This window comes from Haplochromis burtoni, unplaced genomic scaffold (assembly GCF_018398535.1).
Source record: "Haplochromis burtoni strain Fernald_Lab_line unplaced genomic scaffold, NCSU_Asbu1 Contig_7, whole genome shotgun sequence".
Classification (NCBI taxonomy): Eukaryota; Metazoa; Chordata; class Actinopteri; order Cichliformes; family Cichlidae; genus Haplochromis; species Haplochromis burtoni.
The window spans coordinates 2481528-2509027 of record NW_024582368.1 but is presented as its reverse complement, the minus strand read 5'-3'; the positions used below and the strand labels follow the sequence as shown (position 1 = coordinate 2509027).

The 27500-nt window shown below is 39.2% G+C and overlaps 4 protein-coding genes across 7 annotated transcripts; 1 reads left to right on the top strand and 3 right to left on the bottom strand.

Annotated features, from left to right (window-relative positions):
- Window positions 1-6062: 6062 nt before the first annotated feature.
- LOC102313390 (histone-lysine N-methyltransferase SETDB1-B) lies at window positions 6063-11834 on the bottom strand. 4 transcript variants are annotated; one of them, XM_005914084.3, is made up of 9 exons: window positions 11743-11834; window positions 11460-11583; window positions 10362-10517; window positions 9044-9403; window positions 8769-8942; window positions 7880-8081; window positions 7625-7698; window positions 7279-7469; window positions 6063-6267 (listed from the first exon to the last, which is right to left on the bottom strand). In XM_005914084.3, exons 3-9 carry the CDS (start codon window positions 10510-10512, stop codon window positions 6160-6162), a joined length of 1260 nt encoding a protein of 419 aa, XP_005914146.1. In that variant the 5' UTR covers window positions 10513-10517; window positions 11460-11583; window positions 11743-11834; the 3' UTR covers window positions 6063-6159. The 4 variants fall into 4 exon arrangements, with proteins under 4 accessions (XP_005914146.1, XP_042080989.1, XP_042080993.1 ...); XM_042225055.1 differs by lacking the exons at window positions 11460-11583; window positions 11743-11834 and adding an exon at window positions 10743-11067 and having other exon boundaries at window positions 9044-9179; window positions 9261-9403; XM_042225059.1 differs by having other exon boundaries at window positions 11460-11800.
- A 13-nt stretch (window positions 11835-11847) lies between these two features.
- On the top strand, window positions 11848-16827 carry vdac2 (voltage-dependent anion channel 2). Its single transcript, XM_005914087.3, has 9 exons — window positions 11848-11983; window positions 12833-12904; window positions 13001-13050; window positions 13183-13335; window positions 13484-13536; window positions 14143-14370; window positions 14577-14727; window positions 14828-14885; window positions 15818-16827. The coding sequence occupies exons 2-9, from the start codon at window positions 12838-12840 to the stop codon at window positions 15907-15909; spliced, it is 852 nt and encodes a 283-aa protein (XP_005914149.1). The 5' UTR covers window positions 11848-11983; window positions 12833-12837; the 3' UTR covers window positions 15910-16827.
- Window positions 16828-17911: 1084 nt separating this feature from the next.
- Window positions 17912-21276, bottom strand: LOC102314397 (alpha-internexin). Its single transcript, XM_005914088.2, has 3 exons — window positions 20167-21276; window positions 19961-20085; window positions 17912-19554 (listed from the first exon to the last, which is right to left on the bottom strand). The coding sequence occupies exons 1-3, from the start codon at window positions 21097-21099 to the stop codon at window positions 18333-18335; spliced, it is 2280 nt and encodes a 759-aa protein (XP_005914150.1). The 5' UTR covers window positions 21100-21276; the 3' UTR covers window positions 17912-18332.
- A 2175-nt stretch (window positions 21277-23451) lies between these two features.
- Window positions 23452-26886, bottom strand: comtd1 (catechol-O-methyltransferase domain containing 1). The gene is made up of 7 exons (XM_005914083.2): window positions 26758-26886; window positions 26553-26671; window positions 25067-25172; window positions 24381-24499; window positions 24021-24075; window positions 23796-23929; window positions 23452-23680 (listed from the first exon to the last, which is right to left on the bottom strand). Exons 1-7 carry the CDS (start codon window positions 26810-26812, stop codon window positions 23528-23530), a joined length of 741 nt encoding a protein of 246 aa, XP_005914145.1. The 5' UTR covers window positions 26813-26886; the 3' UTR covers window positions 23452-23527.
- Between the last annotated feature and the right edge of the window lie 614 nt (window positions 26887-27500).

The following is a 27500-nucleotide window of genomic DNA, read 5'->3' as shown; positions in this document are numbered from 1 at the left end:
ACGGTTGTTACTGGCACTGTAAAGCGAAGTGGGAAATCATATTTTTCATGTGTTTCACACCAGCTAGAGTATGGAGTGTAAATTTAAAAATAACATTACACTTTACTGTTGCTCTGCTTCCATGTGTGATATACACTCAACAAAAATATAAACGCAACACCTTTGTTACTGCTCCCATTCCCCATGGGATGGACGTAGAGACCTAAAATTCATTCCAGATACACAATATAACCATCCCTCCCAAACAGTGGTCACAAATCAGTCCAAATGTGTGGTAGTGGGCACATCTGCTATATTGAGATAATCCATCCCACCTCACAGGTGTGCCACATCAGGATGCTGATCTGACATCATGAGTAGTGCACAGGTGTACCTCAGACTGCCCACAACAAAAGGCCACCCTGGAATGTGCAGTTTTTTGCGCTATTGGGGGTCTGGGGACCCAGAACCGGTCAGTATCTGGTGTGACCACCATTTGCCTCATGCAGTGCAACACATCGTCGCATGGAGTCTATCAGATTGTCAATTGTGGCCTGTGGAATGTTGGTCCACTCCACTTCAATGGCTGTGCGAGGTTGTTGGATATTCGTGGGAACTGGTACACGCTGTCGTATACGCCGGTCAAGCACATCCCGAACATGCTCAATGGGTGACATGTCCGGTGAGTATGCTGGCCATGCAAGAACTGGGACATTCTCAGCTGCCATCTGCCCTGAACAATGTGAACCATGATTCATCCGTGAAGCGCACACCTCTCCAACGTGCCAGACGCCATCGAATGTGAGCATTTGCCCACACAAGTCTGTTACGGCGACGAGCTGGAGTCAGGTCAAGACCCCGATGAGGACGACGGGCATGCAGTTGAGCGTCCCTGAGACGGTTTCTGACAGTTTGTGCAGAAATTGTTTGGTTGTGCAAACCAATTGTTCCAGCAGCTGTCTGGGTGGCTGGTCTCAGACGATCTTGGAGGTGAACCTGCTGGATGTGGAGGTCCTGGGCTGGTGTGGTTACACGAGGTCTGCGGTTGTGAGGCCGGTTGGATGTGCTGCCATATTCTCTGAAACGCCTGTGGAGACGGCTTATGGTTGAGAAATGAACATTCAATGCACGGGCGACAGATCTGGTTGACATTCCTGCTGTCAGCATGCCAATTGCACGCTCCCTCATTGCTTGTGGCATCTGTGGCATTTTGCTGTGAGACAAAACTGCACATTCCAGGGTGGCCTTTTGTTGTGGGCAGTCTGAGGTACACCTGTGCACTACTCATGATGTCAGATCAGCATCCTGATGTGGCACACCTGTGAGGTGGGATGGATTATCTCAATATAGCAGATGTGCCCACTACCACACATTTGGACTGATTTGTGACCACTGTTTGGGAGGGATGGTTATATTGTGTATCTGGAATGAATTTTAGGTCTCTACGTCCATCCCATGGGGAATGGGAGCAAAAACAAAAGTGTTGCGTTTATATTTTTGTTCAGTGTACTTACTAATAACGTTAATAATAACTAATAACTTGTATGTTCTGTTTGGAGATTTTGTCCAATAATTATTATAGATCATAGGACTGATAAATATTCACAGATGTTGCCCCTTGAAAAAGGATATACAAAGAAAACACATCTAATAGCTGTATTGGGTAAAACACATTTCATATTCCATTTTTTAAAATACATATCTTCCATCACATTTATGTATATTTAATATTTGAATGTGATAGGAAGTCTTAAAATGCTAATAAACTTTAAGGAGAAAACATCTTATCTCATACTCTAACTTCTTCGTCCACATATTCCCCTTGAAAGGGAACTATTCATGTGAAGTGTCTCAACCTTAGTAAATTGCCACATTTGGTCTAGTGCACACTGTTAAAAAAAGTTCCTCTTTAAAATATTATATTGATATCAGTTATCAGAAGGACTAAGATACAGTGAACAGTGTATGTAAGAAAAGTTCAGAAGTGACAGCCATAAACATTCACAAACATAATGTTACACGCAAGTAATTTATTTTACTACACGTGCTTGTAATTGGATAAAAAAAGGTTTAAAGTCTGTTTTGATCTGTTTCATATCTGGCTCTTCTTTCTTTCTCAGAGTTTCACTGCTAAATGCGACGTGGCTGTGACATACAGCTCTGTGTTTTTTATGACTCAACAAACCACACAAAGGGTGCGTTATAAGAGCTCCGTATCACAATGTTTCTCAGACATTAAAACTTATGTTCTTTTTTTACATCGTCACCACACAAACAGCATGGCTCAGTCTTAGTGTGTCTGGTGGCTAGACCACTGCTTTAACTGCTTTAATTCAGACCAAATACTGTAAATATTAGCAACACGTTCAACTCTAAATCTTCAGTGCTATATCAGTAGCACTACTGTGAAAAGGATCAAAGCTTAAAGAATGCAGACACTCGCTTGTTTATCAGTTGCACTAAAAGTCATTCATAAGCAGTGTTGGGACTAACGCGTTATTAAGTAACGCGTTACAGTAACTACGTTATTATTGTGGTAACGAGCACGGTAACTAGTTATTATGCCAAAATCAGGAACGCGTTACTCGTTACTGGGATTTAGATAGGGTCGTTACTCGTTACTTCGTGTGGTGGCTATCGCGGAGCTTCCACAGATTCAGTAACATTAGCAAGTGGTGGAGGCCAGCAGGTGGATGAAGGAAAGGGACGCAGAAGGAAAAGAGACCCGAGGCGGCCGCCGGTCCAAGTGTGAACTGAACTTCAGGTAAGAAGTTATGACCTGCAGTCTCTCTGGGTCAGATATGAACCAAGTTTAGGTGGAGTTTATTTTCGTTATTCTGACTTTTTCCGTACTGCGTGCTAGCTAGCATGACGGAGTTTCTATACAGCTGGGTGGTGCTATGAAGTTAATGATGTTGAACTTTATTTTGTTCATAAGTTATTAGAGTTGCCAACCGTCCCGTCTGGTATTCAGAGAAAATATTACGCGTTTCTTATTGAGGTGAAAAGGAACAGTTTGTCCCGTAATTCAGCTACAATGAAAAAGGCACAAAGCTGGAGTTATTCTGTGTTTCGCTGCACAGCTGCCTCTTCTTCTCTCATTCTCCCCCCTCCCTCTCCCGTTTCTACTTCAATCATGAAACTGATCAATGATCAGCTGATCGGCTCTCTTGTTTGTTTATCGCTCACTTTGCGCCGAAAGAGGAAACCAGCGGATGTCGCGCTAAACAACAGCAGCACGTTTAAGCTTGATCAGCTGTTGTTAGAATTTATTTAATATTAATTTCTAGTATCAGCTGATGTTTGCTGGAGCCACAGCTGTAAAGCTGCTGGTCATGATATGGTTTGGTTATCTGGTGAGAGGGAAACATGAAGATGAAACCAGGAGATGTCCTTACTGAATCATCAGAGCTGAACAGGTGATGGAGAAACAGGTTTACCTTTTAGGTGACATGAATGAGTTGAAGGGAAGTTATGAACTGTTTCTGAGAGACAAATAACACCAGGATCCTTTTTTAGGTAGCTGACAGCTGGTAACTGTGCAGGTGGCGGATCTAGCAAAGTGTTGCCAGGGGGCATGTAGGGCATTAACAGGGAAAGGGGGGCACAAAGAAATACTTTTCTTTCTTATTCTCATTTAAAATGTCTAGCTTTTAAAAAATAATTATCTGAATCTTACAACAAACGATTGATAGATTGATGCAGTTTAGACTGAAATATTAAATAGTTAGATGACTGAATACTTTTCTCTGTAGCCTAAAAGGTAATAATTCCTCTTTTCATCTAGATCAGATTAAACCTTTTTAGTAATTTGTGATCAGGGCTGGCAAAAGCATTTGCATTGCCATCAGCTGTTTAGTGTTAACAAATGCTGGCATGTATGAATGCTGAATTTAGATGGTAAATAAAGTGACCATAACATATAAACACTGTATAGTTCTCTCTTTAGTTTAAGCATCACATGCTTACTTAAGCATGCATTCCAAGAGCTGATGTTGCAGTATCCTCTGGTCTAGCTCATCTTTACTCATTCTGCCTAACTCTCATCTTTGCTTCTGTTCTCCCACAGACTGAAAGAGGCGCAGAAGATGTTACATACAGCACTTTGGCTGACTACCAAGCTCAAGGCACCTCATTATTGGATGGTTTAAAATGAGTTATAACAATTTGTCAGTTTGTGCTTTGTTTGCTAACTACAGCCCAGTTGACGTGTTTCAGGCATCAAATTTTATTTTATTTTTTACCATATTTCTCAGTTCAGGTCACATTCCCTGATCAGAGACTAAAAACTAGGTAACTACAGAACAAACGTCTGTGCAAACATGCAGGAAACCAGTTATTTATTCTACTCGGGATGATCTGTGCTTCCCTCACACTGAGGCATGCAGCAGCGCTTGTATGAAAATAATAATAATAAATTTGCCCAGAGGCAAGTCAAATATCTGGGTTATTATCTCAAAATTTCAAGTCACTGGCTCAAACTTCTGAGCAAGCCAAATTTTTGAGACAGCCTGGAAATGTAACTTATGGATAACATTTTTTTAATGGTGGAAACAAGCTTCTATAGGGATTGGACACAAAAACTGAGATCTTAAAAGCTCAATAGTAACTCAGTGGTTAGTAGCCATACTCAGGAAATTATTTTTTAAAAGAAATCAATGTATTTCTCTTTTGTAACTGACACAGCACTTACCAACCATTTACTAGTGCTATTGTAATCATAGATAGGCTGAATTAGTGATATATATGTCATATATATTTTTATATATTATATACAAGTGCTTTTCAGAAGCTTTTTATTTTTTGTACAGTATAGGTCAATTGATTTTTTTCTTTACTTTTAAGTGATACTGTTACAATCTAAAAATAAAATATATTTCATTTTCCATAATTTGTTTGTTTTAGATGTAGTCCATAATATTAGGACGATACAATTGCATGTTAATTATTGTCATCATTACAGTATGTCATCAGCATTCATTAACTTCTATGTTCATTGTAGCTTCATCTTTATTGTATTACAAAATGTGCCAATTTTTAAGTAAAACAACCTTCATGCCACATAGTGATTCTGGCTTTTGTTTGATTTCCATCCACCCTTCTTCTACTGCCCCTATGGGTTTTTTTTTTTCCCAGTAAAAAGACCAGAACAGCTCTCCTGGGACACATCCAGGAAGCATCTTTTCACACAGAGGAGCTGAGCCTTTTACAAATTGCACAACTCCTCACCCCATCTCAAAGTGTGAGCCCCACTACATGCAACAAGACAAGAGAAAACTACAGGACTCAGAAACTATTTACAGCTTTGGAAGGTGGAACAAGGAGGATAAACACAACATTAGGCAACTGGTTTATTTTGGTGGCTAAACAGTCAATACTATTCACAGAAATCTGCATACGCCCTTTCAATGTGGCAGAACAGAAAAATTACACTATTATGGTGGGCAGACACGAACTGCTTCACCCATGAGTATCCAATTCAGTTCCTGAGTTATGGAGTTGAAAAGTAGCAAGAAAAAGGGCGTGATGTCAGAACTTCCTCAGAAAATTCTCCTGTGTGAAAACAGTCACTGAAAATGTGAGCAAGCATTAAAACTAACACATTTTAACTAATGCTTCAAAGCACAATCTCCATTCCTTCAAAATTCTCACTATGAAAATCTGTTTTGTTTTTTTTTACTTTAGACATCTACAGGATAAAATAATATGGAGGGGGGGGGGGAATATCTGAAACCAAGTTACACAATGTTTATCCGTCTCAGCGGTTTCAATGATATATCAGTGTGGTTTTTTTAAAAAAAAAAAAAAAAAAAAAAAAAAAAAAAAAAAAGGACGAGTCAAAATTCAAAACGATTATTGGGTAATTTGTTTATGTTGGACAAACATTTGGAAATGCATTAATTCACCAACTACATATATATATATTTCTTCAAGTCTGTACATTAAAAGTAAATACAAAAAAAAAAAAGGAGAAATAAAACCTGTTTCAAGCTGGAACAGCTTAAAATGAGTGTGAGTATGCTTGTACCATCACACTCATTTGTTACTGTGCTGCTTCTCGCAAAAAAAAAAAAAATTTTAAAAAAAAAAACCAAAATTTTTTTTTTTTAAAAAAAAAAATGGCATCTCGTCCGATTGTAAAATAGTTTCAATTTTTGCAGCTACTGCATCAGGGGACGTTCAGTCAGAGTCGCACTCAAGCTGTTCTCTGTGTTTCATCTCCAAAAACTTTGCCATGTGCTCCAGTCGTGACGAACCTCGGTATATCCACTCCTTATGTTCACTCTCCTATGAGAAAAAGACTTAATTAATAAAGCAACTAAGTAAGTAATTAAAGGAAAAGAACCAGCAGCTACTCATGCTACACATCAGATCCTAGTAGATGCAACTATGCTATCAATTTCAAAATCCTACTTCGCCTTATTTTCAAGTCATCTAATTCATGTGATTTTCTGAAAACTTCACCTCTGCCCTTTAGCTAGTGGTCACTAAGATTCTTATTTGTCACTGATTTTTAGCAGATGCACCTATGGCATCAATTTTAAGTTTCTATGTATATAAGAAATTGAAATAGCAATACAAGTATAGCCTACGGCAGTGATGAATTCTTTTATTTCTGCCTTAAAAAAAAGCATATTGATGCAGATGTTTGTAAGAATGTGCCAACCATCTACAAGCAGATGCCACAAACATCAAATATTTTTCCACTAAGACACTAACTAAATATTTTCAACAAATTCTCTTAAACTTGAACTTTTGCTTTGAAAGAGAACACAGACCCAGTTTTTCCCATGTTTGAATAGTTGGACAGTGTTTGCATCTTCCATGCAAACTACTGGCGACTACAGCATCTTTGCAAATCCAAGGATAGGGTGACCAATTTCATCTAGCAACCTCCAGAAACCACTCACCAACCAGCTGCAGAATACACATCTCTCTTTAGCGAATCAAAGAACAGTTTCTAAGCCTGCAAGATCAGAGTTAAAGCAATTGATTTCACAGCCTGCCAGCAACCATCTGCCAACTGGTTGGGGAATACATGCTTTTTCCTAGCGATCAGCGGTTGCTAAATCATCGACCGATCTCTAGGCCTGTGTGACTGGAGCCACTCAGTCTCCATAAAGCAGTGTCAGTGTCTCAACTTTATCTATTATATCTTGTATAAAACTTAAATTTACCTTAAAAAAATTACCTGTGAATGCTTTGTGTTAGTATTGTTCTAGATTCATAAATGTTATAAAATTCAGCTGAAAATCAAATATAAAATTTTTTAAACTAAAAGATAAATGAAATACTGACCTGAAAGATAACCTGCATTAAGCTGCAGTCAATAATCTGCACTTCACACTTTTGCAGGACTCCGTTCAATTCAGCATTAAGGGTCTGTCCAAGCCTGTACTGGGTTAACTGAGGGTACGGCCACTTATTCAGGTAATGTTCTATGAAGTCTTTGTGAGGGCCCTCTGGAATGTCATCTGCCACGTTTTCCACTTTGAAACAAAATTAAAAAAGAAGAAAGAAAAAGTTGGTTACTCATTTTATGTGTCTAAGAGCTGTACAGTCAGTAAATAAAAACACTTGACAGGATTTCTGAGTATATGAATATGAACCCCCCCCCCCAAAGTATAAAAACAATTCAACTTACAAGGTTTCCAAACCAAATGAATTAAAGGTAACCCAACATAGACCGGCGTGTGATCATCCAAAAAGATCAAGAACCTGGAATTGTAAAATGTGTTAGCATCAAGTCAAACTTCCAGCGTTAGCAGTTCCTAACAGAAAATCTTGGCTAAACAGTCAAATCTGATTGCACAGCACGCTATAAATTCATTGGGTTAACCATGGCCAAAAGGGTACACAAGTTTTCTAGCAATTTTAATCATAAAATTGAAATAAACACCTTAGGCGGTTCTTTCTGCTGGGGAGCTCGCCTACGACACCAGGCTGGAACCGGTACTTGTTATCTTGACACTGAATCACCACACGGGCACCAACATACAGCTGCTCCACCTTTGCTGTGGTGTCAAAAGCAACGTGGTGTCCAGATACTAGACTCTTCCCTTTTTCTTCAAAACTGACTTTGTATTTTAACCGTCCGTCTTCTGCAAAAAGAGGGGGGAAAAAGAGACCAATTTTCACTTCAGTTTTATCAATTTATTTTAGTTTATCATCTCTCTCTTAAAAAAATATTTTCAGAAAAGCAAAACTTTGAAATTTCTTTCTGCACTCAGCTCACTCTGCCTACCTTGCTTCACCTGGCATCTAATCTCATCATGTCACATGTTTTTAAAATCAGTCAAATGACAGCAAATGCACTTTACTTTTCCTATTTAAGGACAGGCAAACAAATTTCAGGTGCACTGCTTCCACCTTCTGGTGGTAGTGGTGCCTTACATATACCCAGCCACCAGAAAAACAAAATATACAAAAATTGTCTTTTCCAAACTCATTCACTGCCATTAATGTGCAGTGTTGTTCTTATGTCTAAGGAAAATGACGCTGTGACAAGGAAAAAAAAAAAAGCTTTCAATTTCTACTGAGCATAAGATGAATCGCATTTTTGCTGGTCCTAGAGTAAAAACCTCAAAAGCATTCACAAAAACAGAGAAGAGAGAAAAGAACAAAACACATCAGAAGATATTTCAAATCTCTAGATCATCTGAAACTAAATACAATTAACAGTTATCAATTACTTTCAGCCTTTTCTAATCCAGGATTTTGAATCAACTTTTTTCAATACATGAATTCTTTCAAACATTACTGTAATATCTGGCAGAATTTTCTCTTACCCCTTGTAACTATCTCGACTATTTTCCCCCGTTGCCACCTCATAGGTCTTCTCCTAGCCAGAACTACCATGTTCAATTTGAGTTCATCCTTCTGTGCCTCAGGTCGGGCAGTTATTATTTCCTTGGAGGAATGGCCAAACACTGATGATATTATAACAGGAGCCACATCTGCCGCTGTGGGGGTGGGGAGAACACAAATGTTTAAAATTCTTTAAACCACTGCTGTTCATCTGTAAAGAGAAGTTACGCTAATTTTATGGCGTCTGCGACCTTACCATTGGTGCTGGTGCTCGGAGGTGAAGCAGGTGGTGGTGTTCTGTCGCTCTCACTGCATTTGTTCATTCTTGCAGGTTTCTGTGTATTGTTGGAGGGTGAAAAATCTGAATCACTGGAATCAACTTCTGGCTCCCACTGCATATCAGAATCAGAGCTGCTGAGAGACTCATCTTCACTGTAGAACTGCTGAGGCGTTGGTGGTCGCAGAGACCTCACCTTATATTCAGGAAGTCTAGTCAACACTACCACTGGCTTTTTAAATGGTCTGGGACAGTCCAAGCCGTTTTGGCATAGTTTCCTCTTTCTGGCAGTTTCATTTACACAGCAAACTGAGTCATTTGGAGGCTCAAACATATGTTCTGCAAAGAAAAACACAAGTGTAAAATGTGATGTGCAATTAAGACAAAAAAAAATACAAAAGCAAAACTAAAACAAACATTATGTTTATGTTGCAGTCTAATTAGATGTTAAATTAATAAGAAACTTTTGATAACTTATTTTTTAAATACTCATTTTATTGTTCAATAAAAAGCTTAAGATACCATGTGGACATGGATGAGATTTTTGGTCACTAGTACAATACATGGGTCATTTCATCTCCAATCCCGTTACTAAGAATTTCATGTCACAATACATTTTGTGCGTTTTATTTTGCATTACCATTAAATACAACTACATACAATATACACTTTTGATACCTCTGTCCCAATTTACAGATCCTGATTCGTTTTATGATAAGAGACATTAAAGACAATTTCAGGTGCTTATCTTTAACAGTTTTTTTTAGATATTCATATTTAAACATTGTCTCAGACTTTGAAGGGCAAGCAAACATGCTGGATGGAAGTCGAAAGAACATTTTTCAGATCTATAGCTTGAAAATTACATGATATATGAAACTAAAATTTTAAAGCAATGATTTTGTACAGTGATGTGAAAAAGCGTTTGCATCTTTCCTGATTTCCTTTTTTTTTGGGCATGTTCATCATACTACATGCACTACACCTCGCCTCGGTGTAGTTCTTTCCAAATATATTTTAGTATTTTAGCTTGTGACTACATTTGCAAATCGAGAGTTTTGATTTACTCTCATGGGACTGGTGAGGGACCAGACAAAGAGAGAGTCAAAAGACCCTTATGAGTGAATAATCTAGGGAATAGTTCAGGGGAGGTGTGTGCCTGGTGGTCGGCCCTTGGCCCATTAGGTCTGGCTGGGAGCAGTCCGAAGCAAGGATAAGTCCAAACTCTGGACTATGAATTTTTTTTGGCAAATGGTCAAGTGGAAGGCTCAAAGTCATATAACAACAACATACTTACTTTCATCCTCACATTCATAATCCAACAGGTTTTCTTCTGTCTTCAAGGACTCCTCACATTCATAATCCAACAGGTTTTCTTCTGTCTTCAAGGACTCCTGAAGTAACAATGTTTTCGTCTCCAACTGATCCACAGTCATAATCATAGCCATGGCCACTATAACAAAAATCAAACATTGGAGCTTTCAGTCATTTATTAAAGCTTCTGTACAAAGATAAGTGTAAGCAGACGAGTTGCTGCCCCAAGGGGAGAAGTTTAAATATTTTGGGGTCTTATTGACAATTAGGGTAACTTCTGCAGTGTTGCGGATTCTGTATTGGCGTGGTGAAGAGAGAGCACAGCATAGACGCAAAGCTGTCAATTCACTATCTATGACCATACCTTCACCTATGGTCACGAGATGTGAGTAGTGAACTTTGATATCCCCAAAGGTCAGCTGGACTTTCCCTTTGCAAACGACTGAACTCCTCATCCTTTCAACAGGGACAGTAGGGCCACTACTCTTTCGCACCAAAAGGCACCAGTTAAAGTGGTTCAGGCATCTAACCAGTTCCCCTCCTGGATGAGGTGATCTGGGCATATCCAACCAGGAAGTGCCCTCGAAGGTAGACCCACAAGCTCCTAATTACATCTCTAGCCTGACCCGGTATTGCCCCAGGTGACCTGAAGGAGGTGGTGTAGTACATGTGGTCGGTCTGGGCCCAGGACCCAGGACTGAATAAATGACAAAATAAATAGACTACCTGACACAAGAGTTTATTATGAGCACCTTGGGGTTCTCTTGTATGGTTTTCTAGTAACACGATAAAAAATAACTACGCCACTTTATAAAAAAAACCAAACAAACAAACACACACACACACACACAGCTTAACCGGGGAAAAATACTACATGTACTGTAGAAAATAAAGACATGAATGCAGGAAAAAATGAGTCAGTTAACACGGCCGTTTAATAAACGCGTTCACGTGTGTTTTGACTTCTTTCCGTTAGCTTTTCTTTAGTACAACAAATGCCGTTAGCTTAACTGTTCCTTTTTACGGCTGAAAGTTAACCTAACGATCACGATTGTTCTTATAACCAAGCACACAGACTTACCTGTTGTTGTATCCCGAATATCCACCTTAAAAATCACAAAGGTCTGGTCCTTTTTGTGAGCAGAAGCAATTAAAAGCTAAAAATCAGTCGCTCGAGCTAGCTAACTTCCTTTAGCACTGACAGGCTACGTACAAAAGGAAACAAAGAAACATACCGTTAAACTTCCTTTCAGATTTTGCATCGCAAAAGTATTTAAATTACACAAAACAACTCGCACTACGATTCTTTTTTGCTACTTAGACGTGTACGAAAATAGGAACCATTCCAAAATTTGCTTTCATACTTTGTGGCAACTAGGCCCCAAAACAAGTAGGTTGCCCGCGAGAATGACGCAAGTTTGATTTTACCCAGGCATCCTTGTGGCTGCCTGGGGTCCTGAGCTACGACGTGATAGGTCAGGATTTGGTTGCAGTAAGTCTCCTTCAGCTCGCCCTCCAACCGGTGACGCCTTCCTCGGTTTTGCGTTGTGAGGAATATTTGTAATAAAAACCACTTTCCTACGCCGCTAGCATCATCTTCCACTGGTAAGAGACTCCTTAATTTAGGCTTACGATGTTATTCTTCTTCACAGCACGGATTAATCAGTTGTGAAGCGCTTGACACACACCGGCACTCTCCAGGCTAGCAAAGTTAGCTGCTAGCTTTAGCTGCGCCTGACACATGTCGCGTGGAATACTGGCCAGTTTTGCTGTTATGCGCTTAATGCTGCTAAAATGTAAAATGTGTGGCTTAAAAGCACTTTAGGAAAACATTCACAACTTTAACATTAGCTATGCTTTGGTTATCCACTACGTAGAATGGTTGGTTATCCATGCTACTAGAGGACTCCTTGAGCGAACGATCATTTTAAGTAACACATCTCCCTAATAGGAACAGGCATGTACCTCGCCACGCCTAGCTGTGACTGTCAGTTAATGCGTAGGAGTAGTTTAATTAGAGCCAGGCCCGCTGCCTCTTATCAGTCAGATAGGCTGCTTTCACCATAGAGTTGTAGACTGTATTCTGACGAGCACAGTAGTACAAGTTTGACTTTGCTGCAGTGTACATTGCTCATCAGGTCATCAGCGGGATGGTGAAATGGTTATAACTCCTCAATGCAAGGCTTAGTTTTCATTACAGATGTCAAAACTTTAGAAAGAGTAGATTATTATGCTGAAGATGTCCTCCAGACTCTGACAGTATTTCACACTTCGATGGGATAAAATGTGAAAGCAACGTCTACCTATTATATTCATGTACAGTTTCCATTCACATCATAAACAGACACAAGTACAGCTACCCACTGTGACCACTTGTGAAAAAGCAAGCAGAAAGGAGCTTCGTTTATTAAAAATTAAGATAATTGTACCACAGTATGTTAATTCTGTTCACAGATACAATGGCTGTGCCTCCTTCATATGCTGACCTGGGCAAGTCTGCCAAGGACATCTTCAACAAAGGCTATGGTATGATTTGATTTTTGAAGGTTTGGCCAATGTGTTAAAATTGTAGGAAAGCTTTAAAATAATTTGAAAAAAAAAATCAATGTGTCTTTCCTTAAGGATTTGGCCAGGTGAAGCTTGATGTCAAGACAAAGTCAGCCAGCGGAGTGGTAAGATTTCTTTCGTCATTTTATTTGTGAGCCAAAAACTGCAATAAGAGCGCAGCCTTATGGTAATTTGATGCCAAAGCAATTTGTCCTTATGCTTGTTGTTGGCATTTTTTCTAAAATTGCCTCTTACAGGAATTCAAAACATCTGGGTTCTCCAACACTGATACCAGCAAAGTCGTGGGAAGTCTGGAAACTAAATACAAGCGGTCAGAATATGGCCTGACCTTCACTGAGAAGTGGAATACCGACAACACCTTGGGAACAGAAATCACCGTTGAAGATCAGGTTAGGAATGTATTCATTTGCTGTTATTTAACAACATGTCACAGAAAAGCAAATATATATATATATATATATATATATATATACACACACACACACTCTAAAGATGACCACACAGCATTCATTAGTGATTTATTATTGTTTCTTACAGATTGCCAAAGGACTGAAGTTGACTTTTGACACAACCTTCTCACCAAACACTGGGTAAGATGAATCAAATGAAAATTTCTGTGAATTCTTATTGAAATCTTAATGAATGAATCTTGTTATGACCATCGTTTCTTTAGACTAGTAATTATAGGAGCCAGATCTTTGCTCCATGTCCTTCTGAGAGTTGTTGTTGCTGGTTATGTGACCTTAATCAGAGTATGGAGGTAGTCTTTTTAAAAAGCCATTACAGAGACTGGCTCTCAGTCATTCCTATTGAGTTATTTTTACTTTACTTTTTACTTAAATGTGCTTTAGCAGTTAGTTGAACTTCATTAGAAGAAATATGTTGGACTTTACTATGCTGCTCATATGGTGAGGCAACAACAAGTAAGCTTTCTTTCTGGAGTATATAAATCACATGAGGAAAGGGAACATGGCCCAGAGGAAGCGTGTCATCTTTCATAGTGAGGGTGGAGTTACGTGGCTACATGGAGACAGCATGTTTACAGCTACAGTGTCATGCTAAAACTAAACACCACTGCTGAGACAAATGGGTTTTTATTATTATACTATGAGAAATGTAACCTCTCAGCTGGACTTGATTTAAAAGTTTTTATTTGAGTTTTAGTTTAGAAAACTGACTTTTTTTCTCATCAACAGCAAGAAGAGCGGCAAAGTTAAGGCTGCCTACAAGCGTGAGTACGTCAACTTGGGCTGCGATGTTGACTTTGACTTTGCTGGCCCCACCATCCACGGAGCTGCTGTCATTGGATACGAGGGATGGCTCGCTGGTTACCAGATGAGCTTTGACACCGCCAAATCAAAAATGGCGCGCAACAACTTTGCCATTGGCTACAAGACGGGAGACTTCCAACTGCATACCAATGTGTAAGTAGAGATCATGTTTTACTCATTTGGATTTTAATTTTAAAATGTTTTCCCCAAATTTATAATAAATAATTTCAAAATAGTTCCAAAACCGCTGCCTAACTCTGAGAAATTGGAAGCATATGAGTTATAGTCAATTGACACTTTCTTAAGAAATCCCATATTTGGATTCTTGTTGCCTAAAATCTGTGTTATGATCTTTGAAGCAATGACGGTGCTGAGTTTGGTGGCTCCATCTACCAGAAGGTGAGCGACAATCTGGAGACTGCAGTCAACCTGGCATGGACTGCTGGCAGCAACAGCACACGCTTTGGTATTGCAGCCAAATACCAGCTGGACAACGATGCCTCCATCAGTGTAAGTAGTTGAGCACAGGGTTTCAGAATAACGTGGAAAAGGAAAAGTGATTGTCTTACACTGACTCTTAAATACTTTTTTTCCCTCCCCCACCCTTTAGGCTAAAGTGAACAACAATAGTCTTATTGGTGTTGGGTACACCCAAACCCTTAGACCAGGTGAGTTGCTTTTTTACAGGTTCATCAACTGCTGAAAAGTTAATTAACATCTATTCTTACGACACATATTAATCTTGTATCCTTTAATCTAACGCTGTTCCACACAGAAGTTTAGACTTGTTGATCTATATATAAATAAATGAACTGACCTAGGGCTGTTCGATATAACGATATATATATCTGATGAGGATCTAAAAATGTCTATCGTTTCATTTTACGCTATCGTTTGTTTCGTGGTGTCGCAAAATAAACTGTTTACGGTAATATTTTTTCATTGTTTTGATGGTCACTGTAGTGGCTATATTAATTTCTTAAAGTTCTCTCTTTCTCTTATATTTAATATAACCACACTACGGACGGACAAGCGCCTGGTTTTATGCGTCGTCGTTAGCAACAACGACGATAACGCCATCGCGTGTCCGCTTGTTTATGTTCCACATAAACCTTTCACAATAAAGCTCAAGATCCTGTTAAAAGAGAAGTAAAAAAAGAGCCGCCAGGTGCTAAAAAATAAACCTTAGACTCAAACGTTAGAACAGGCTTTTCCCCGCAGCACGCCGTGTAATAAATACTCACAAAGAAAATGGCGGCTGTTACAACTTATGTCTAAAAATGTATCGTTTCATGCATCTGTTAAAACACTCGACTCCAGCTACATGAAGCACAGCTGGAAACACTTCCCGCAAGTCGAGCTGCCCGAGATTCACAGAATTTACAGAAAATGTTACATTTTTGTGATTTATATCGTTATCAGGACGATAGAATTCTTATATCGGGATATGAGATTTTGGTCATATCGCACAGCCCTAAACTGACCTATAACAGAGACATTTATAGAAACACTTAACCGCCTACGTTTTTCTCACAAGTATCAGAATGTGATTTAAGCAAGGAATGTTGTAACTGTTAATGTGAGTTCATCTTGTGTGCAGGTGTGAAACTCACCCTTTCTGGTATGGTCGACGGAAAGAACATCAACGCAGGAGGCCACAAGCTGGGTCTTGGCTTGGAATTGGAAGCCTAAGCTTTCCTCATACTGGAAGGACTAGGGAATATCAGAAGAACCTGGCCTTAAATGTCATGTCCAACTCAAGCCAGCAAGGGGATATCTTGGAGAGAATGGTTCAAAGGCTACTGCAACAAACTCTTGAGTACCACTTCAAGTTGGTGCTTCTGTCAGTGGTACATTTTATCTTTTGTTGCTTTTTACTTTGTAGTCGCATCTGTTCAAGAGACAGTTCTTGGCATAATATTTATAAATCATGTCATTGTTCCTGTCCAGCACTGCCATAATAATCCGATAAATACAATCACTTTGTCATCAATTCTGTGTGGCTTTATTGTGATAATCCAAGACACTCCTCTTTATTTTTTTTAATGTGTAAACATCAATACATTGATATTTGGGGAGCATTGTCATACTTGTTCTGAATTCACACTCATGACCATCTGATATTCCTTTGTCATCCAGTTATTTGCAACCTTGTTAAGTACACTAGTACACTACTTTTTTTTTTTTTCTGCTAATATTTAAATGTGGTCGAAACCTACCTGTCGATGCACACAAGGACAAAATAAATCCCTGTGATGTTTTGTTTTGCTTTGTCCATTGCAGTTTTTCATGTTCTGTTAAAGCTGCACATGTTACCTTCCCTAAAACTTGATCGTTTGGGGGGTTGCTTAAAGTTGGAACTGCAAGTTTGAAAGACACCTGTGTACAAGGCCAAACAAACGGGAACAAGCTTTTGTTTCTGTACTAACAGATCTGGGAGACGCATCATTGATGTTCTTAGTAATGCCAAACTGTCAATCTCTAGAACAAGAGTTCTCACTTGAAGTTGCACGTGTACACCCTCAAAAGTGCTTCCCTACTCAGAGCAAAGAGCCCACTGGAAGGTCCTTCTGTGTGTGTATTAATTTTCAATAAAGTCTTTGAACTCCACAAACGTACTCTAGTATTCGATGGTAGATTACCACTAACCATACCATATTTATTAACTGGTTAATATTAAACTTTGAAAGAGGATCAGGGTCTCTTAACTCAGTCAAATTTGCTTGCTTATCTGACGTGTGAATACCTCTTAAATGAGGCAAAATATTTTAAGAAACTTAAACTGTTAAGCCTCTGTCAAATTAAAGTTGTTCTGACAGAGCAGGAAAAAATAGTTCAAATATATTGCAAGAAAGGTAATTTAGTAATTCTGTAATCAGACTGTCAGCGTTTTTGCAGCACAGACAGCAGTCTCAACTTCCTTGAGTCTTCTGTGTGCTTTGAACACCAAAATTAAAGCACTTTATGCCATTCACCCTTCAGCCATCTAAGGTTGTCAGATTTAATGAGGACCATCAACTGCTTCAAGTCTTGCGAAGGTGATTGAAGTTGGAGCTAGCATGCCACTTGAGGGTTTTTTTTTGTGTGTGTATGTGTGTTGCTTAGTTATTCAGGGTCTTTTAAGTGATATTTTGGGAAGGATGATAGATGATTTTACTGTCAAACCCACATTCATCTGATATATTTAGTAGACGGAAACGGGAAAGTTCTGGAAATATCAAGTCCAGTAGAGAATGATATGGTATAAAATATCAAAAACAGATGTTGAGCACAGAGTGGACACCGTTGAACAATCAATAAACTAACGAACAAGCAACAGCACGACATGAGAGAATCAATCCTCATGGAAGCCTACAACTACTTTCCTTTCCAAAAAAGTTGGGATTTTGTGTAAAATGCAAAAAATAAATACAAACTTATTTTTAATCATTTAAAAAGAAAGGTTTCAAAATGAAAATACGGCTGATTTCATGTGATATGTCTCCTAATTGTACTAGCAGGTTTAATTCTTTAGGTATAGGCTTAAAAGGAATGTCTCATTTATGCATTCAAAATCAAAGTAAGTGAAGTAGCTTTATTAGAAGCGTTTAATATGTTTAGAGCATCACAGTAGCAATCAGTGTAAACAGTATGTATGTTACGAGCTAGCTGTTTCATAAATATAACAGCTCCATTCACAGTAAGAATCAGAGGATCTTTTAATCTCACATTTATTTGTCAGCACATACCAAAGCAGATAATGATGGACAAAAAAAAATTAAAGGCAGCTTTCATTTTACATTCATACATGTTTTGTCGTGATTCAAAGGGATTTTTTGATACATCACAAGCTGATTTAAGGTTCAGAGGCAAGACTCCAGCAAACATTAGAGAAATTGTGTTCTCTGTGTTGGAAAAGAAGTTGCAGCCTTGAGATTTGTTCTCTTTGCTTGACTCTGCTTCATGCTTGAATTAGATAAGCCATTCTCTTTTTGTTTGCCTGATATTTGCCTGTTTAAACTGCTGTCTCATTAAATGGAAGCATTCTTCACATCTTCCATAACCCTGTTTTGGTTTTATTGCCCTTGTGTTTCTCTGACTTTACACTGTCCACCTTCCAAGTATTACCTTAAGGATCATTTACGATCGGAGTCATCAGACCCCTTTGGTTGCTGTGCTTGGTTTCTGTCTGCTGCCCCCTGATGAAACTCATTGATTTCTGCAGTTAAGGTTGTTTTTTCCTTTGGCACTGCAGATTGAACCTTTTGAATTCTATCCCCAGCATTTGCTTGTAGACTTTCCACTTTAGGAAGACTTTTTACATTAGATGTAAGAGATGATTCTTTCTCTTGGTCTTTATTGCTATCATTACTTGTATCTTGAATGCTTTTTGCTACTTTGTGCTCAGCTGCAGCATCAGATTTGCTGCTTTCCTTTGGCTCTGTATCAGCATGTTCCTTTCTCTCATTCACAAGTGCTGTATGTGAATTTGATTGAGCAGTCAAACCTGTGGCCTTCTCATCTGTTTCAGAATTAAGATTAACCTTATCCTGAACCTGAATAGCGTTGCCTAGCTCTTGAGTTTTTTCTGATTGTTCAGACTCATGAACAGAGATTTCGCCAACAGACTTATTTGCAAGAGCTGAGGTCAAACTTATTTGCTCACCATGTCCTTGATCACATGCCTCAGATTTGTTCTCAGTATTAACTTGGAGTTTATCATAAAGTTTAACAGAAAGCTCTGTCTGAGCCTTTTCCACTGTAACTGTTGTCATCTCCACCTTTTCTGTGCTTTCAGCTTTTTCTTGATGCTCAAGCTCTTCAACAACAAAGCTTTCATCCAATAAATCTTCCTTTTGTGCAACTTTATCTATGCTGTTCTCTTCGTCATTCTCAGCCACTTCAGTCTCCTGTGACCCTTCTTTATTTTTATAACCCTTTTCACCACCTTCATCCTGATCAGGACTCTCTTTACCCCCACCATCACGTCCATTCTCTTCATTTACCACTGAGACTTGATTCTGCTGACTGTCAGATATCTGGTCACCTTCTCTCTCTCTCGTATCTTTGCTATCATTCTCTTTCTTACCGCTCCCTCTCTCACTTTTGGAACATCCCTGCTCATTATTTCCCTCTTCTGAGCCTGTATCCTCAAATTCTGACATCTCAATTTCCCTGGTGGTCTCTGTTATGATTTCCTCTACAAACTTGTAGTGGGGCTCTGCTCGCCTGCGTGGGCCTCCCGGTCGGTTATGGCGAGGAAGCGTGTAAATAGGGGACTGATGGTAGATATAGGGCAAAGAGATGTGTGTGTCTGACTCTGTGGACAGCCGAGCCTCCTCACCACAGAGAAGTTTCCTGCAGGACAAGAAAGACAAATCTTATGTTAAGTGTTGGTTGTCTTTTAAATGTCATCAAACACCTGACATTTCACCTAAAGTTTACCAAAGGCTGACCTCATACATGACATAGACACTGTAATGTAATGTTCTCCATCTAGACCCTTAAAAGAACTGTTCTCATTACATTACCAACTGACTGTTGCAGTAACATCATTTCCACAGCACTGCACTGTCATTGATTTCCCGGGACAATGAAGTTAGCTTCAGTCTAGATAAATGCAGGGCTCTTAGTGCATGATCAAAGCACTATGAGCTGCTTTAATCTAAGAGTCTGAAAAGTGGGATCTATGTGGAAGTCTATGGAGTACATAAATAATCTCTTTCCCATAGAAGACAAAAGTTAGCCACCGTGATAATAATACCTGTAAGACAGTATCTCCACATCCAAAGCCATCTTCACGTTCAACAGATCCTGATATTCCCGCAGATAACCAGACATGTCGAATTTGCAACTAATGAGCTCATTTTCAAGTTCTTTGATTGTGTTCTAGGGCAGAAAAGATAACATTTGTTAAGTGAGCATATAAACAATGCGCACGGCTTGATTATAACATGAAAACCACTTTACCTGATAGTGAATAATTTCCTCCATGTGGCGATCCTCGACGTCATGAAGTTGCTTCTCCAACGCTTCTCTGGTACCTTTAGCGCAATCCAACTCGATGTTTTTGGCCTGCAAGCTCTTCCTGTACTGCTGAATCTCTTGCTGGCTCGCTTTTAAAGCCTTTCTCTTGGTGTCAACTGCCTCCGTTAATCTTGCAATCTGAGATCGGAAAGTTTCTCCTATCTGCTGAATGTCGGACGCGCTGTGACCTTCCAGCTGTGCCCTGATGTCTCGGAGTGCCGCAGTGACGCCAGGGTGTCCAAATTCGTGGTCTTTCACAGTTACTTGCGCTCCCTGGATTTGGTCCAATATCTCTGCCACCTGGGCCTCATGGTTGTTCTTCAGGAAGTGGATTTCATCTACGAGGGACTGCGCTTTCTTGTCCAGGTGTAGTTTAGCCTGATACGCGTCGCTGACGTCCTTCTTCAGGACCATGATTTTACTCTCAGTATCGGATCTGCTACGAACCTCTTGTTCACATTGCCGTCTCAAGGTGGAAAGCTCTTCCTCTAAATTCTGATGCTCAATATCAATCTGATGCTTCTGATGTGCAATTTCCTGAACCAGCTGTCTCATCTTCCTGACTTCTTCTCCATACTCCTCCTCTAAACAAGATGCGGGCTTTGCTTTGCCTCGTATCTCTTCGATTTCTCTCTCCAGCTCGTGGTTCTTGTGTTCCAGCTGGTGCACCTTTTCTATGAATCCCGCCAGCCGATCATTCAAGCCCTGCATCACTTCTTTGTCATTAAACTTTGCATGTACATTTACCGGGTTGGTCCATTTCGTCCCCCTGATGGCGACACCGCTATCCGGTCGCAAATGTCTAGCTTTTTGTTGTGAATCGAGCTCTTTTGCGATTCTGTGTGCGTTGCAGAGTCTGTTATCCATGCTGTGCATCGTGTCGGCGCTGTAAAGGTGCAGTAAAGTGAGGCTCCACGAGGGTTTTTATAACCGTCGCCATATGCTAGGTATGCAGAATGGAGCTGTCCACGGTGCTGAGAGGGTGTAGCATCAGCTAATACCTGATCAGCGCTTACACCACATTTTAAGCATGTGACGCCGGTAACATGACCATTCAACATCATCAACATCATCATCATCATCATCATCAACAACAACATTATAACAATCTGTACAGCGTCGTTGTATGTACCTATTCTCCTATTTTCATAAAGTAATTGGACAGATTCAGATTGGCGTAATTAATTAGTATGAATTTTAGGAATATTTTTAATATTTCCAGCAATTAACTACATAACTACATGTACCTTTCTCCCTACCCTCCACCCTCAAATTCTGTTTTATCTTTTGGGATGCTTTACAAGCAGCTGCCTTCTGCTGCCTTCAGCTGCTGATTGTTTGTCTTCAAAGAGTGAGAGACATGTTCGTTTGCACTGAGGTCAGGTAACTAATTCAGCCATTTGACAACATTTCATTTCTTTGCCAGGTAACACCCTTGGGTTGCTTTCTCAGTATGTTTTGGGTCATTAGCCATTTGTACTGTGAAGCACTATCCCATTTGGTTTTCATCATTTGACTGAATCTCAGGAGAAAGTGAAGTCTTGCATGCTTCAGAATTCATCCTGTGACGTCTGTCAGCAGTTACATCATGAATAAAGGCCAGTGATGCAGGTCAAGGTTCAAAGTTCTTTATTGTCATCCATCATGGAGAAATAAGACAGGATGAGATGAAGTTACTGAGGTCTCACTGCTCATAATGATTAGAATAAGTAACGACCTAATTAAAATATAATAAAAGTAATGTCAAGCTAAAAATATATATATAAATGTAATTAAAGAATAATACTAACATAAATAAAACACTTTTAAATGAATAAATGACCTATTAATTCCATTAAAAGTTTATTAAGTCCATTAAAAATACAGAATGCAAATTGTGTGTATTCAGAGGCGTGGCGGTTGGGTACAGTTCAGCAGTCTCACAGCATCTGGGAACAAAAGCTGTTCATCACCCTGGTGGACCTCGACTTGATGCTGCGCGGCCTCCGGCCTGAGGGGATTGGGAAACAGTGCCAGGTGGGTGGATTCTCTCATGATGCAGGTTGCTCTGTCCTTGTACCTGCTGGGTAAATGTGTGAGAGGGGAAGTAAGCTACATCTGATGGTCCTCTGTGCATCTTTAACCACCCGCTGCAGTGCCTGCTTCTCTGCCACAGTGCAGCTGCAGTTCCACACAGAGATGCAGGCAGTCAGTGTGTTCTCCACAACACACCTGTAGCAGGAACTGAGGGTGTTGGAGTTCAGCCCCACTGCCTAGGGCTTCCTCAAGAAATACAGCAATCGATGATGTTGTGTTCACGCCAGGTAGGGGTGTTGTTGAGGTGTATTCCCAGGTATTTGAAGCTGGAAACTCCATAACCGCCCCACTGATGTAGAGATAGTTTAATATCTGTCGAATTTAGCAATCATCCCTTAGTTTAGTTGATGTTTAAAATTAGGTTGTTCTCCTTACACCACAGCCCAAGTCTGTCTACCTTCTGCCTGTGGTGATGACGAGCACCAACACTGCTGTGTCACCTGTGAACTTCACTATGGGGTTATTGCCATAGTAAGCTCTGCGGTCATGTTCAGTTGTTGGTAGTGATTCCCGACTAAGCCCCAGGTGATGAGGTTTTATTTATGAGCCATTTTTTTCCTTCTCCCTCTTCTGCATTGCTTCAGTAAATGTTGATCTCAGTTTCATATGTCAACAGAATCTGGTTACCTCTGACCTTTTGCTCACCAGTCTATGCATTCTTTAGAAGAACACACCAAAGTGTTGTTTTGGCCACTTAAATGTTCTGATTGCTGACTGAACTCTGATTGAGCTCTGTTCCCTTTTTTCTGCTTCACTTTCACCAGCTGCATATCAGACTGCAATGAGACATCATTCCATGAAAATGGAATCAATTGCAGACCTATTCTCACCTAGTTTCCTATCTCTGCACTTCAATCACATGATGATTGCTGCTTTTGAAATCCAATGTGGTGCTATACAAAGGCAAAATTGCAATACTTGATACCAGTGCACTCTACTCTGTATAGTCAAATTTAAAAAAACAAAAAACGTATGCAACTAAAAGCACAAAACAATTATCAATGACATAGTTTTCGTCTTTCCACTGGAAATTAATGTTGAAATGTCAGCACCATAACATGGGCATTTTATCTTATAACACATGGAGACAATAAAGACTGAAAAAATATAACACTCAATTTGATGTTAAATACACCAACAAAAGACTCAATATAAAGAATTTATGTGCTTTTATTTGATATCAGAACTGATGCACTGAAAAAATATGTCTGACCTATAACTAGAGATGTTAGCGTTTAATAGCAATAGTCAGGCCATCCCCCACAGTGAGCATGCTCAGTTCAATCCTCTGGTCCTTGTGTAGCTTCTTATTGAGCGCATCTAGACCTTGTGAGGTCAAGTCACTGGGAGCAGGATTCACAACCTTTCCATTCCACAGCACCTTCAAATACAACAACAACAGAGCTGTAAAAACATGCTGCACACCTCCCCATTGTCGACACTGCAGCATGACTTCCCTAACAGAGTTTAATTGTGCTTCTGTGAAGTGGACTTACATTGTCAATTGCAATAATGCCCCCTTTTCGTATCAGCTCTAGAGACTTTTCATAGTATCTGTCATAGTTAAATTTATCAGCATCGATGAACACAAAGTCAAATGTCCCAGCTTCTCCAGCTGCTATCAGTTCATCTGGTGAAACAGAGATATAAATATATGTATTTATGGTTTAATTGCTTGTTTTTAAAGAAAGAAACAGACACAGATTTATGAAAGTGTTTACCCAGTGTCTTCATAGCGATTTGATGCCGGACATCTATCTTGTTTTCGACTCCCGCCTATGGAAAACGTTAAATAGCAGTAATTGAGAAAATCTGCAGGGATTTTTAAAGTGAGTGTTTGCAAAAGCTAAAAAAGGTATTGATTTTCCTGCTCAGCCGTGCCTTCTAATGTGACACACTTTCCTGAACAGACACCTTTTTACTGTCCAGACCACGGTGTTTTGTGAAGATGTACTGACAGTCTGAATGTACAGCATGCTGTCTTCTGCACAATTTAGCTCTGACAGAAGCAACAATCAGTCTTACTTAACTTGCAAAATGCCAAATTGTGGTGTTGTGCAAGTGTCTTGTGCTGTTCTTACCTCTTTAAAAAATGGTTTGGCAATGTCTATGTAGGTGCTTTCTATTTCACAGGCAACCACACGTCCACTTTCTGGCATGGCCAAAGCCATATTCAGTGCATTGTACCCAGTGTACATCCCTGCATAATAATTTGAAGGAGAATCACTTTAGACTTGGATCTTCAGCATAACATGGATAACAGATAATACACCATCGAGGACCTGAATCTACAAACAGTTCAATATCTGTCAAATGTAACTTTGCTGCCTTTTAAAAAGACTGAATTTGTAACATTTGATTTCCTCTGGTTAAAATTCCCAGTCACTGATTTAAATTTACAAAGTCTGAAAACCCCCAAACAAATCATTATATTCAAGATGATCAAAATAAGTAAATCTTTATTTAGTCAAAAGATGTGATTTAGTTGTGCGACTAAGCTGGTTGAAAAAAAATCAGACAGCAAAGTTCAAGCCAAAAAAATCATTTTCAGACAAAAAAACTCAAGCAAGCATTAAATTATAATAAGTTGGAAGAATACTTAGAATGTCTTTATTATTATATTAATATTATTATTATTATTATGGGATCAGCACTTTGATACTAATTAGTACATTCAGCATTGGTATAATTATGAAATAGTTTAATTCCACAGTAGTTTTTGTTGCCTTTTAAAATGGCCTTTCTTTTTCTTTTTGGTCTCACTCACCGATTTCAATAGCTTTAGTGGCATTAATCAGCCTAATGAGATTTGCCATCAGTTGGGCTTGATCACTGGCAACCATCATTGTACTCCACTGGTCTTCAAGGGTTCTCTGAATTGAAAATATAAAGCAATTTAATATCCAGGTGAATAACCAGAAGAAGAAAAAACATAAAGTTTCAATACTTGACATTTATTATCAGTTTTTGGAACTTTACTAGAAGGATGAAAGTCAGTTCTTCCTAAAGATATTGCTTCATTTGCTGTTTAAAAAAAAAAGAAAAAAAAAAAGATAACAGCAGAGTGTGCTTTCGAGCACGACTGTCCAAAGACACCAGATGTCAATCCAGCCGAACAACTGTGACATAACTGAAAAATATCCGATGGCTATAGCGCATGTTTCAGTTCATTCAAACAAGCCATTCAGTAGATTTTCATACATCAATTTGAGCATTGTCATTGCGGAAGAGAGCATACCATAAGGGCTGAAATGTTTCATAACTGGATAAAGGTGGTAACTTCAGACAGCTTCATGTTGGCTTTGTCTCTGAGATAGTATACCCAGGCTCCATCAGCGCACTACCACACATATAATGGTTTAGCTTTTCCTTTCATGCGTTACCTGTCTGTATATAATGTCTGACTAACATAATAGACAACACGCTCATTGTGTTGTTAAACTGCATGAAACTAAGGTTGCATGCAGTTTGGTAAGGTTTTGTTGCACTATGCTGCCCTCTAGTGATCAAAGCTATTACTGCTTCAATCCTGTGTTAATTATCTTCTTTGTCTTCCTCCACTTGTATTGCCCTTGTTTAAATATATGTATCAATAGATCATAAAAAAGTTGACTCAAACAGAAACCACACTAAAGCAGGAAATACATTTTATTCTAAGCAGGTACTTTAAAAAAAAAAAATTCTGTTGTTGAATCAGATGGCAGTGAGACCTAAAGTTTGGGTGCCCCAACTTCAAAGACACAATCATCTTTAGTTTTTTAGCCTGGAGCATAAAATGACCACCCGCCCTACACCTGACCTAAATAACCTGCTGGTGGCCTCAGCATGTAAATTAATGCTGGCAAAGCACGACTGCGCATGTTAAGTGAAAGGTGTTCAAGAGAATCCTGATCAATCCATTTGCCATATCCATTTATTTGTCCTCGAGGGTGACACTGGGTGAGAGGCCGGGCCAAACCAGGACAGGTCGTAAAGAGACAGGCAGCCATAGACATTCACAAACACACATATGGGAAATTTAGAGTCACCACCTGATCTACTATTTATGCTTTTAAACTCTGGAAACAAAATTGCATTAACTGCAATTTAAAAACAACACGGTGAAGGTAACAAGAGAGGTTTTGGTTGGTTTCATCTTACTGAAAAAAGTCACGTATTTCTTGCTAAGATAAGTGGCAAATGTTACAGTAGAAACATCATGAAATTAGTGATGAAGTTATCATCCAGTCTTTATGCTCGTCTGGTTACCTTACCAGTCTGAGTTTGGTGAGGACCGGGTGCTCCCTCAGTGAGTTGTTAGCTACATACTGAAGCACGGGATCAACATTCTCTATACCATGGATTTTCCCAGTAAAGGCAGATTTTCCCACACCTGACCAACAAAATATGAAACAGATGGAGATAACAGAGATATCCAAGAAACTGCAACCACACATCCTTACTTAAGTCATCGCATACCTGTTAGTATGAGAGCGAGTCCAACACAGAAAAGCACTTTAATCTCTGCAGCCATTATCTTACTGCTGTGGGCTCTCGTAAAGAAACACAGGGCAGCTTCTTTGTTTGAATCTACCAGTTCTCACTGTGTCAGGCCTTTTTGTGCCAGTCTGTATTTGTTTTGGTTAACCTTTAAGAGGGTTTCGCTCAACGTATTGATTTGTAATGATATTGCAAAAGATAGCACAAGGTTGATGCATTTAGGAAAACACACGATGGAATGAAAATCAGAAAACAAAGCATAAGATGGACAACTATCTTTTAAATGTATTTTTTAATAACTTGCATTTATTTATTTATTTTATTTAGTTATTTAACCCCTTAGCAGTCCTATTAGTCCCCTAAACCATCCAATGTCCCGTGGGCGGTACGTCCGACTGCTAACAGTTTAACAAATCTTTCTTAATGATTTTGAGATTTACCCGTGGTTGACAGCGAGTCCTCAAAAAATAGTACAGAAAGACTGTTGTATTTATAGTTTCCATCTATTAATCTGCACTTTATTACTGTGTAATAAACAATGCGAACAACTATTAGAAACTTGAATCTTTAATTCCCCATTATCCCCCTGTGTTAATTTATGTGCTAAAACAATTGAATAAAAACAACTAGCGGCCACCGTAAGAGGAAGAGTAACATCCTATGTTTTGCCACTTTAACAAAACGGCTTTATTCCCAAGCAAGATGCAGATTTGCAAAGCTGT